Source organism: Bison bison, unplaced genomic scaffold (genome assembly GCF_000754665.1).
Source record: "Bison bison bison isolate TAMUID 2011002044 unplaced genomic scaffold, Bison_UMD1.0 scf7180017864101, whole genome shotgun sequence".
In the NCBI taxonomy this organism is placed as follows: domain Eukaryota; kingdom Metazoa; phylum Chordata; class Mammalia; order Artiodactyla; family Bovidae; genus Bison; species Bison bison.
In genome coordinates this window covers 2591342-2603220 of record NW_011494673.1, presented here as the reverse complement: position 1 = coordinate 2603220, position 11879 = coordinate 2591342, and the positions used below count along the sequence as shown (strand labels likewise).

Here is an 11879-nt window from a genome sequence, read left to right as displayed (position 1 = left end):
ACTCTGTTTCTTCAGCGTGAGGCCCTCGCCAAGGCTGCCATCTTTTTCCAGGCCCCTGGAAGGCAAGGGAGGGCCAGGCCCCAATGAGGTGGAGGGCTGGCAGGGAGAATGAGGGGAGCCTTACGCCAGGTAGGCTCTGGGGCTGAGAGTTCAGACCTGAGAACAGAGCTAAAGATCACTGGGAAGGACAGAGATGAGCAGCAGGCCAGATACAGCTCAGGCTCAGGATTCTAGAATCTGGTTCATCCCAGAGCTGAAGTGACATGGTATTTCTCCTGATCGCCTCCTGCCCGCTCCCTTCCTCATCCACAGGTTGTGCGCCTGCAAGGCTATCAGCCTCCTCACTAGTCCCTACCGTGACCACATTTTGTTTCTAGAGCTACATGCTTACTCATGCTGTTGCCACCAAGGCCATTCCTGCAGTTCTTGAGATCCACCCAACCCCCCACTGCCTTTAGAACCCAGTCCAAGGTCCCCGCCTCCCTCTAGAGGCTTCGAGCTGCTCATCTGCTCTTTGTCACTGTGGATCCCAGTGCGCGCGTGCACACACACACACACACACACACACACACACGCTGAGGACGAGAAACCCTCCCGTCCATCTAATCCTCTTTTACCTTTTGTGTCCTCTCGGCGTCCAGCAGAGAGCCAGGTACAGAGCAGACGCCATGAACTGGCTTCCATGGAAAGCCTGGTTTTTGCGGACCAGCCCGCCCCCTCAGCCTGCCCTCCAGGCACGGAAGGCCCAGAAGCCACTCCCTGCCTCAGGGTCCCTTACCCTGGACTGCCAGAGTGGCCCTGGAGGAGCCGGAGGGGGCCCTTCGGTGGCAGATAAACAGCGTGGCCATCTTATCACACCTCCCCCCAGTCCCCCAGGTCCCTGCAGCTCCCACACAGCTAGGGAGGCTCCTCTTTTCTAAAGAGTGGGGTGTGGGGGAGCCGCCAGCTCGGAAAGGTTATGCCCATCTTTGGGCGCACAGCCCCCAGCAGCACCCTGTGACCTTAACCTGCTGACTGCGGAGTCTCAGAGGACTGAGGCCGAAAGGCCAGGAGAGGAGGAAGCGGGCCCAGAGGCCTCCTCCCTTCAGAGTGGACCCACAAAGAACACCAGGGCATCCTTCTGTCTTAATGCCGGTTCACACTGAGCTCGGGCCTCTGGGTGCACAGCCATCTTTGTCGGCGTTAGAGGAAACCATCCAAAAAAGCACAGTGGGAAAGGGCTGGCTCCTACCCTGCATGCCCACCTCTCCTTCTCGGGGAGGCACAGATGCTCCTGCCCCTGAAAGAGTGTGAAAGAGCCAGAGACCCTGGGGGAAAGCTGGGGGCTGCCCCTCCTTAGCTGTGTGACCCTTGCCAAAGCTACTTAACCTTTCTAGATCTTACTTCTCTTTTCTTGAAATGGTTATTGTGTGGAGTTAATGAGCATGAGAATGTCAACATCACAAGGCTGTCGTGAGGATGAAATGAGGATGTGGACTGGGGCCCCTCCCACGGCGGCCTAGAGTAAATGCACAGACACAGCCGCTGCTCCCAAGGGGGCTCTTCTAGGGGCTCCAGAAAGGGCTCAGCTCGGGGACCTCCTGCCACCTGGTCCTAGGCCCCTACCCTGAAGAACCCGACACCCGGACAAGAGGAGACAGTCCACGCTAAGCATTTAACAAAGACCCGGATGGAGAGTGTTGCACTGGGGCACCAGAGGCCAGGCACAGGGGGCTCCCCAAGGGGCCGTGTGGGCCGGGCCGGGCAGAGCAGAGGAAGACAGCCAAGGTACAGAATGGGAGGTGGGGCTGGCAGGGCAGGGTGGCCCAGACCTTCAGGCTGTGGATTCTGGCCTTGATCCTGGACTGCCCCAGTCCAGATGTGACAAGTTTTTGCTCTGTGGCTTCAGGTTCAGAAAGAACACTCCCTATCCTTGGGAAAGCCAGGAGGGGACTGGATTTTACTCTCTGCTTCCAACAGTTTGCCTCCAACTAGCTGGCCAGGCTGAGCCCTGCTCTACCCTGAGTGGGGGGGGGGTCCCCCCGAAGTGAGGGTGAAGGTGGTGGCTTGAAAAGACCCCAAGGCAAACCCGACAGCTCCACAGCTCTGCTGCTCCTGGAGGGGAGCCACAGGCTAAGCCCTACACGTGGAGACAAGGCTGCAGCTCAGAGGACTGTGATCGCCTAGATGAGCAGGCAGCCAGCCATCCGGCTGAGAGGCGCGCTCTGCCAGCTCTGGGGCAATTCTTCTCTGCAAGTGGAGCCAGGCCACGCACCTGCCTGCCTGTCACAGCTGGTGAGTGGCAGGACGAGGGACATCCAAAGGCGGGCCCCCCACACACCAGAGTCTGGCCCTCACTCTACAGCACCCAGCTTCCAGGTGGTTCCCCATTTCCTTTCTGCAAAGTCCCTCACTCCAGAGCTGCCTGCTGGCAGCTTCCACCCACCACCCTGCTCTGCCCTGGAATCTTCCAGGCCCAAAGCCTGCAAAGAGAGGGCTGACCCCACCCTGCCCAAGGATTTTATTCGGTCAGATTATCCTGGGGCCTCCTCTGTAAATTCCAACTTTAGAGACATTGTTTTGGGGATTATAAGAGGTTGCTAGGTTCCCAGAGTCCCAGGGAAAGGACAAGTGCCCACCAGAGGGGGGTCCCCTGAGGCGGTAGGGAGATGACACAGCCAGACAAGGGGAGTGGAGCAGAAATGAAGCCCATTTCTGCTTTGGGCTGCACAAGCTGAGCCCGAGTGTCTTGGCAGGTTTCAGCAAAGACGTTCTGCAGATTCAGCCTGGACAAGAGTGCCCTGCTCTGGTCAAGGAGAATCTCAGAGCTGGGGACTGGAGCAGGAGATGGGATGTGTGGAGATGGTAGGTGAGTGGGGGCCCTTCAGGAACTCAGCTTCCTCCTCTTCGTCTCCCAGCTTCCAGATGGAACCAGGAAAGAAGTGACAAGCTCCACAGGCTGGGGTTCAGGAGACTCAGGTTTAAGCCCAACCACTACCACTCATAGGAGAGTGGCTCTGATACATTATATAAGGTCTCTGGGTCTCAGGTTAAGAACCCTGGGGTGAGGATAAACTATGACAGTGGATAAGATAAAACCAGCTGATGGGGGAGGTGCTTAATAATGATTTCTCTTCCTTCTTATCCCCCTGAACTTTAGTTTCCTAAAGAGCCTTTTTCTGTCCTTCACAGAGGATTGTCAAAAGATTAAAATTAGGGCAGGCCATAAAAGGCCCCAGGAGCAGTAAGTCCCATGCCCTCATTCAAACATCCTCACCACCCTCTCACCCATCAGGCATCATGGCCACTCAGCTGTAGACTGTTGCTCTGGCAACCACCACCTCCCAAATCCGTCTGGAGGGACCCGCCACTCACCCCAGCTGGGAGAAGCTGTACAGGGTCTGCCACAGCTGCAGCATCTGTCTACAGGTCACTAGGGCTTCCTCTGGGCCTTTCAGGACCTGCTCCAGCTTCACCTTGGTGAACATCAGGCTGTGGGAGGAAGAAGAGCAGTGAGAACACCTGAGGGGCCCCCTTCCCCTGGCTTTCCTCCCAGGGTGGAACCCCAGGGGATTCTGCCCCACCGGAGCAGCCCCATCAGCCCACCTCCCCAGCACTCAGGAGGCAGCGTGCCCACACGCACGGCGGTGGCCGTGTCCCTGGATCATGTGCTCTCTCTCTGCCTAGCTCCCCGTCCTCTCTGCCAAAGCACAGAGCACTCCTCTGCGTTCGTCAGCATCCCTGCGGCTCTTGCTTATCCCAATCGTGTACCATCCCGCCCACCTCTCAAGCACTGTCTGCCGTGGTAGCGGTCTCCCTCCACACCCTCAGCTCTGCAGCATCCCCCTCACCGAACACATGGCTATCTTTTTACTTACACACTCTCCAGGCCTTGTATCAGAGACAGACCCAGAAGGAAACTGACTCAAGGAACGAGGCTAAGCAAGGAACGGGTGAAAAGGTCACAAAAGGGCAGGGTTCTGCTTTCCCTCCTCACCAGCATGCAACAGGTGCTTGAATGCAGACTGTATCCTGACCCTGAACACCTGAGGATAATCAGGTTTTCCTTTATCTTCACTGAATAGCCTAACATTGCCAGTTCTCCTCATATATTCAATAAGATGAAAGTGACATGAAGTCTTATTCAGTCACCGTTTAGGAACAACAGAATCTCTTTCAACCCCCCCCAAACCTGAAGTCCTCTAGGGTAAGAACAGTGAGAACAGTGGGGATGTGGCCCTGAGAGAGGCTGGGAAGAGAAGGAAGGGCTGGTCCTACCAGAAGGCAGGTCCACAGCGGGGGTGGACAGCTGCCCCGCTCTGCCCAAGACAACAGTAGAGACCATCAGAGCGCTGGCTCAGCATGACCACCCTTTAGTTGTTGGGGAGTCCAGGGTCCTGATGAGGGCCAAGGCAGTGGCTATTTACCAACATGTATGGAAATACTGCAGTCTTTTCACCACGGGTACTGCCAGCTACACTGACGCACACCAGCTGCCTGGCAGCCTGTGAACTTGGCTGAGCCACTGAGGCCCAAACAAGGCTGTGACTCCTGGTTCTCCTCAGGTGGTGAGTGGTGAGCCTCCTTCATTCACGACACTGCTGCTGCTGCTGCTAAGCAGCTTCAGTCGTGTCCGACTCTGTGCAACCCCAGAGACGGCAGCCCACCAGGTTCCCCCATCCCTGGGATTCTCCAGGCAAGAACACTGGAGTGGGTTGCCATTTCCTTCTCCAATGCATGAAAGTGAAAAGTGAAAGTGAAGTCGCTCAGTCGTGTCTGACTCCTAGAGACGCCATGGACTGCAGCCCACCAGGCTCCTCCGTCCATGGGATGTGCCAGGCAAGAGTACTGGAGTGGGTTGCCATTGCCTTCTCCGATTCACGACACTGCTTCTGGGCAAATCCGTGGTCTCAGTACCCTGGTGGTAGGTGCTGGGGACACTGGTCCTGCCATCCCCAGTCCCTTTTTCCAGATTCTTGAAAGGTCCAACACCCCACAAGTATTAGGAGCCTCTGCTCTAGGAACATGAAGACACAATTTTGGCCTTCCAGGTTACGATTAGCGCTAAAAATGACAAACTGCTCACAGACTCCAGGGCTGGTGTTCTGGGTCCGACTCAGAACAAGGAAAAGCACAGATGAAGGGGGTCTTTCTGGGACTGGTGTTTGATGAAAACGTGGGGTAGGATGTGGCTGAGAGTTAGGGGAAGGAGGGGGACTGTGGTGGGCTGTGGCTAGAACAGGTGTTGGTGCAAGTGAAAGCTCTCCATGGGGAGGGATACCCAGAACAGCAGAGTCCCCACGGCAGGGTGACTGGGAGCTGGTTCCCTGGACAGTCCCTTGGGCAGACCAGTCCCGAAGCACTCCTCTGCTCCCAGATCTCCCCAGACTGGCCTTCTCTGCAGCATGCCCCTCCCCACCAGGGCCCGTCACCCTCCTGCTCGCTGGCTGTGTCCCTGAGAGCCAGCAGGGGTCCGTGGGGTGGATCCAGCCACACCATGTGCCCGGAACAGAAGTGGCCGAAAGCTGAGCTGGTGTTACAGTGACTTCTACCAACACAGGCTCTTCTCCTCACGGCTGCTGACATTCCATTAGCATGAGCAACCCAGGGTGTAATTTCTCAACCCAACCACATCCTTTCTGGGCTGGGGCAAGCGCTCTGACAGCCCTTCTCTGGCTGGATCCCTCAGTCCCAGATCCCTGGAGGCCCGGGTTAGCTCCCGAGATTTCCCTGGTCTCACAGTGCAGCACCACCAGGACCATCCTCCTTGACAAGAAGCCCTGCTCCGACTGTGACATCAATCAGAACGCCTCTGTGTGCCACCTTCCATCCCGTGACCCTGGGCACCCATGTGGTGCTCACAGGGTATTAGAGGCACCCTGGACCACAGGGCAGGCTCCCCGGCTCATCCATGCTTTGTTTCACACCGTCGCCCTGCTAGGGCTCCCCCTTCCCCTGACACGTGGCCAGGTCCTAACCAGGTGTCACCCTCTGACCTTCTGTGTGTCCCCATGGGGGCCTCACCCCCAGGGGTTTTTACTACATTGTGGGCACATGGGCATCCACACACAGTGGGCACCGCCGAACGCTCTCCACCTGGTAACAGGGATCAGCAAACCACCCCACTCCTTGTCGCTCTTCTAGGACAACCAACTACTGGTCCTGCTGGAGCAAAGGGCTCTCCCCCTCCCATCTGCCAGGATGGGAGGCCCAGTTCTTCAAGCAACGGTACAAGGAGGCTGGCAGGGCCTAGCGCGCCACTATGGATGGTGGGGCTGCAGCCTCATCAGGACTCTATGCTTCCTGGGTGGAGCCGTGGGGAGGCTGCTGGCAGTGGGGGCTGGGAAGAGAGGGGGCAAGCCCTGGCTCCCCACTCCCTTCAATCAGCCCAGCCCCTGGCATACCTTTTTATACACTGAATGAGTCTAACACGTCATCTGAAGAAACGATTCTGAGACTTAAAAAAAAAAACAACACATTTTAATCCAAAGTTCTAGTCCTCCGAGAAGTGTGATCACCCCTGCCCTTCTCTGCTTAGGACAACCTTCAGTTAGCATTTAAATCACTCTCTCTCATTTATACGTGTGTGTGTGTGTACACGTTTTCTGGTTTTCCACATAGGCTTATGCTTTTAACAGTGAAGAAACACTAACATCAAGCATTTACAAACTCAGATACTCTAGAGAACACTCAGCAGCCAGCCGTACGTAGAGATGGTAAAACTACCATCTGTCTTGTCCTGGGTCTTGCTGTGTGTCCCTGCCTGGGTGACGAGTGCCCACAGGGCAAGACCCTGCCTCCCTCCATGTCAGCATCCTCCTCGCTTCCCTGGTGCCTGGCACAGAGCTGAGCACATGGTGTCCATTCAGCTTAATACTATGAGGATGTGTGTGTGTTGTTACAACCCTCCAGCCACATTTTGGGTCTCGTGGTCCACGGTAAATCGGAGTTGACTTCTGAAGGCACCGCTTCCCGCTGCCGGCTCCCAGCTAGGAGGCAGGTGGGGAATCTGCTCGCGGATGCCTCAGAACTACAGCGAGGGCTGGACTCACACAGCCAATAGGCAGAGTGCCAGCCAATTCCATTTTAAGCTGTCCAGAAGCAAAATGTCCCAGGGCCTGGGGAGGAATGGGGAGCTCGGGACGTGACAGAAAGGCATCTGGCTCCATGTGACTCCATCTGGCTCTTCATCCCAGAGAAGGGTCCCCAGGCAGAGCCAAAAGTACAACAGAGGAGAGTCTCTGAGGCAGGAAGGCTGGGATACTGGAGTCCAGCAGCAGCCCTCCAATGCCCTGACACGAGCCAATCCAGGGAACGGCCCCGCTGCTGTCCTGACCCTGCCCTGTGACGTCGCTCAGTGCACAGACACTGGCCCAGGAGCGAGAAACCCGAGCCAAAGTCCCAGCTTTGCACTGCCACCCAGCTGGCAGGTCACAGGTTCCAAACCTGTGACATAGGAGTGAAGTCTCTTGTCCCGTCTGCCCCAGAGACTCCTGCAGGATGAACTGTGATGACCCAGAGCAGCAGCTGAGAAGCCCACAGCTGCACTAACTCCTCAAGCACAGGCCTGCCCGAGGCTCTGGGAAGGGATTCCTTTATACTTGCAGGTCTGAAAGGCCCCGAAAATCAGCCTTCAGGCCAGGTGCCTTCCAAGGCTCTCAGAAAGCCTCAGACCTTCACGGCTTGTTCAGCAAGGCATGGGGGATGAAAGATGGGCATAAGAAAGGAAACGGATGAGAAGGGATGGACAGTGCCGAACCAGTCCAGGCAGAGCAAAACAACCTCGGCTGTGACCCCCACTGCAAGCCCTTTCCTGTTTTTTAAGATGTAGAATAAACAGTGAGGTCTTTTAAGGCCGAATGCCTTTGCCACGCCGCCAAGGCATCTGAAGGCACATATGAAAGTGAGTGTGCTCTGGGGAAGGGGAAGGAGCAAGGGGCAGTGTAGACGCCACCACAGGGGTGAAGCTGCCAGGGCTGCAGGAGAGTTCCAGGTGCTTGTACTCTGCACAGCCCAAAGGCTGAGGCATGAGTGCCCTGTTCCTAGCCGGGAGACCAGCGCAGCTGCGGCCCACCCTCTAAGCACTCACATCCTCCTGACGAACACCGGAGTCATGGCAGTCCCTGCCGGCCCCCTTCCGGGTCACCTGCACGGGTCAGCACCTGGGGTCAAAGACAGGTACTCATCGGACCCAAACAGAGCCAGTCCCTGTTGAACCATGACCAGTCTCAGCCCTGCAGAGTCAGTCTGCCTGTGTGCATCTGGGCCAGCCCTCCTCCGGTGGGGAAGACAGAGACCAGTGAGGTCAGCGTCTCTGGGTGTGGCCACAGGTCACGGCCTCTGGAAGTCTTTCTGGTCCCTCTGGCCAGGGGATGACGATGGAGGTTCCCGGGGGAAAGCAGGGGTGGGCCTAGCACCGCCTCTCTTCCCAGGCCCTCTGCCTGGCCTGCACTCCTGGGCCAGGATCAGCCTTCTAATTATTTGTCAAGAGGGTCAAGACTTGGAGCTCTTCCCACCTGAGGCCAAGACAAATCATTTCTTTCCACTGCTATGAAGAAGAACTATCTTAGGGTGGTCCTCCTCAGAACTGGGTGAGCATGAGCCTTTCCAAAAACTTTTCTTAGAAACAAAACATTATTCTGTAAGTGGGGGATATTTTTGTGACAATGGCTCTGGCTAAGCCAACAAGCACTGTCCTGGGGTCAGAGTTCATCCTGTCCGTCCCCCTCACCCAGGGTCTCCAGTCATCTTCCTCTGCGCTCCCTCCCTGCTGCTCACCCCAGCATCCCACCCCCAGTGGCAGGGTGGACGCTGGCAGAACTGAGCTGGCTGCAGGGAAGGACATGGGCTGTGTGGGCAGCAAGCACAACAGGTCCACGTTTTTACTTTCGTCTTCCTTGAAAGAACTTCCCTGTAAAATATACTCAGCATGTGCAGTAAGCAAGACTTGGACATGGTAACTGCTGTGTACCTGAGGGAGTCGCCTCTGGCCCCTGACTTACTGCCCAGCACACAGGAGGACATCGTACTGAAGCGTGCCCTCTGGCCTCAGACGACGTGGGTCCACTGCCAGGACCTGCTGCTTCCAGGCAGGTGCCTCGGCCTCTCTGAGCTTGACCGGCTGTTGGTAAAGCAAGGGCGGTTAACAGCACCATCATGGAGGGCTGCTGGCAGGACTACAGGCAACAGAAACCGTGAAGGCAGCCGGCCCTGCTGCATGGTGACTCCTCAAGAAAGGTCAGCCGTCATCCTGAGACCCCTCCATCATTACTGGTCTTTCCTACCGGGCTCCGCGCTCCAGCAGGGACCACATCTTCCTCATCTTTATATGCCCAGTGGCTCACCTGACGTCACTCAACAAATCATTGGATAACAGGAGAAAGTTGAGTCACAAGGACTCACTGAGGCCTGGAAGGCTGTAGGGTCCCCAGGACCAAGAGCCAAGGAAGCCAAGTTGCAGAGCACCTGTGGAAACTCTCCCCTCTTCCCAGTCCCGCTGCCCACGTGTGTCTCCCCGGCCCCGGCCTCTGGCTCCTGGCCCTCATGGGAGTCCTCTGTGACGGGAGAGGGTAGTGGCAGGTATGGGGAAGGCACGAAAGGGGGCATTATCTCTTTAAAGGACAGTAATTAGTAATTCCAGCTGACGGCCACGCTGCGTTGTTTTAATGAAGAGTTCTATTTTTATAGAAAACACATAATTGAGTGGAAAAAGCAGGCTATTCTCTGAGTCACCACAGCCACACCTTCGGAAAGTCTTAACTCCTCAGCCAGGAGGCCAGAGCCTGCACACAGCGTGGGCTTCGGTGGGAAGTGGGTCTCTTCCCAGAAAACGGGGCCTGAGTCTGAAGACCCAAGTTCAAATCCCAGCTTCCCCTTCCTCTAGCCCTGGGACCCCCCGCCAGTCATTTCAGCTTCTCAGAGCTCCAGTTTCATATCTGTAAAATGGGACAACAGTATCGCTACCCCCTCGGGGCTTTAGGAGAAAAGAAGGCATACGCAAAGCCTCGCCTTCCTAAAGGGTTCACCCCTTCCTCACTACTTACCCAGCCCCGGTTATGCACAACCACTTACGTCTGCGCTCTCTGCCTCTCTTTCTTCATCTGGAAAATGGGAGTTAACAGTTTCTACACCTCCCAGGTTGCAAGGAAAGTGAGTGCATGTGTGGAAGGTGCGCAGAGCAGTGCCTGGCACACAGCCAAGCACGGGGTGTGTTGCTATTTTATTATTATTGAAGTGCTTGGGGTTCAAGCACAGCAGGGTTGTTCAGTGAATCAGCTGGCTGGTCAGGGTTGTTCAGCGAATCAGCTGGCTGGGGTTCTAGTCCCTGCTTTGCCACTCATCAGCTATCTGACCTGGAGAGACCAGCTAACTCTCCAGTTAGTTTCTTTAGACTAGGAGGGTAAGACCGAAAACTCAACAAATCAAACCAAGACAATGACAAAACAGGGTAAGGGGATGTGAGAGCACTCTGAGGGCTGTAAGAAGCCAACATCCCCATGCGTTCCCTGCCTCCCTCCCTTCCTTTCCTCCATCCTTCCAAAAGAGCAAAAACAACTCCTACAGTCTGCCCATCAGGGGGTCTATGTATGTGCTGGATGCCCAGCTGTCAGTTCCCTACAGAGAGGAAGAGGAGACAGAAGACAGGCCATCGTCTGTCCTCTGTCCCCAAGGTGCTTCCACACGCTCAGGGAAGCTCGAGCAACAGACCAAAGGAAGCAGAAGGGAATCAGATACTCAATGAGTGGGTCAGCTCTGAGTGCAGGAGCTACAAGGCAAAGTGGAGCCCAAGGGGAGTCCCTGAGGCTGGGCAGAATGAGGGCACCCCCTGGGGCTGGGCCAGCAGGGGCAGGATCAAAGGCCTGGAGGTGGGGCTCCACGGCCCACTCCCAGCCCTGGATCGGGGCAGGGGGAAGGGGAGGAGCAGCCAGTGTGTCGGAGCCAGCCACTCCCTCACCTCCACTGGGGCTGTGATCATCTGGCTCTTACCCCGGCCAGGGCAGTGCTGAAGGACACAGGTCTCAGAGTCCTCTAAATGCCCCGCATCTGGGAGAGACTCCACCAGAGCAATTAACTGATTCAGCTCACACACTTGCTCTTCAGGACATTATTTTAAAGCTCTAACAGGAGACCTCCCTGATAAGGGAGAGGGACACTTACAGTAACTTTTCTCGGCCCTAAAAACCAGTCATTTTCCCTTGGTTCTGGAGGATTACATTGACTCATGTCCCCTAATCTTTTATGGTTCACACTGATCCTCTTCCTCAGGGGTCCCCAACCTCCAAGATCTAATAACTGATGCTCTGAGGTGACGCTAATATAATAATAAAGTGCACACTAAATGTAATGTACTCACATCATCCTGAAACCATCCCCACCACACCACAATCTGTAGAAAAAGTGTCTTCCGTGAAACTAGTCCCTGGTGCCAAAAAGGCTGGAGACAGCCACTCTATCTGACTTTGAAGCTTTCAAATCCTTTAAAATCAACAGCCCCGCAAGCTTTCACCTCCAGGAGCGAGCACCTCTGTTTCAAAAGTTCTGCCCCACCCGCGGAACAGCCGCCTCCACCCAGGGCACCTGAGGCCTAACCTGAGCTGACTGATGGCTGACCCAGTGGGCCTTCAGGCCTGGCTTCCCTCAGCTCCGGGAGACCAGTTTCAGTTACCTTCAGGGGACTCCCCAAAGACACATTCTTGATCATGAAAGATATGAACACAAACCACACAGAAGCCATTCCACAACCACTCTGGGGTGGAAGAACTTCCAGAAGGATCCTTAATTGGAACAAAAGTTGGCTCCCAGCCCAATGTAAGAAACCAGGAAGCAAACACCTTGTTCTATAATTGCTGCCCAGTGAGATGATCTGGGGACCTGAAGACTACCCACTGCAGAGGGCAGCC

The 11879-nt window shown here is 55.8% G+C and overlaps 1 protein-coding gene across 1 annotated transcript in view; it reads right to left on the bottom strand.

Annotated features, from left to right (window-relative positions):
- Nucleotides 1-11879, bottom strand: part of TTC7A (tetratricopeptide repeat domain 7A) — a 123021-nt gene that overhangs the window by 24394 nt on the left and 86748 nt on the right. Inside the window, exons 16-17 of the mRNA XM_010838655.1 lie at nucleotides 3355-3471; nucleotides 3-55 (exon numbers count right to left, since the gene is read on the bottom strand). Coding sequence (XP_010836957.1) covers nucleotides 3-55; nucleotides 3355-3471 — 170 coding nt within the window. The remainder of the gene's footprint in view (nucleotides 1-2; nucleotides 56-3354; nucleotides 3472-11879) is intronic.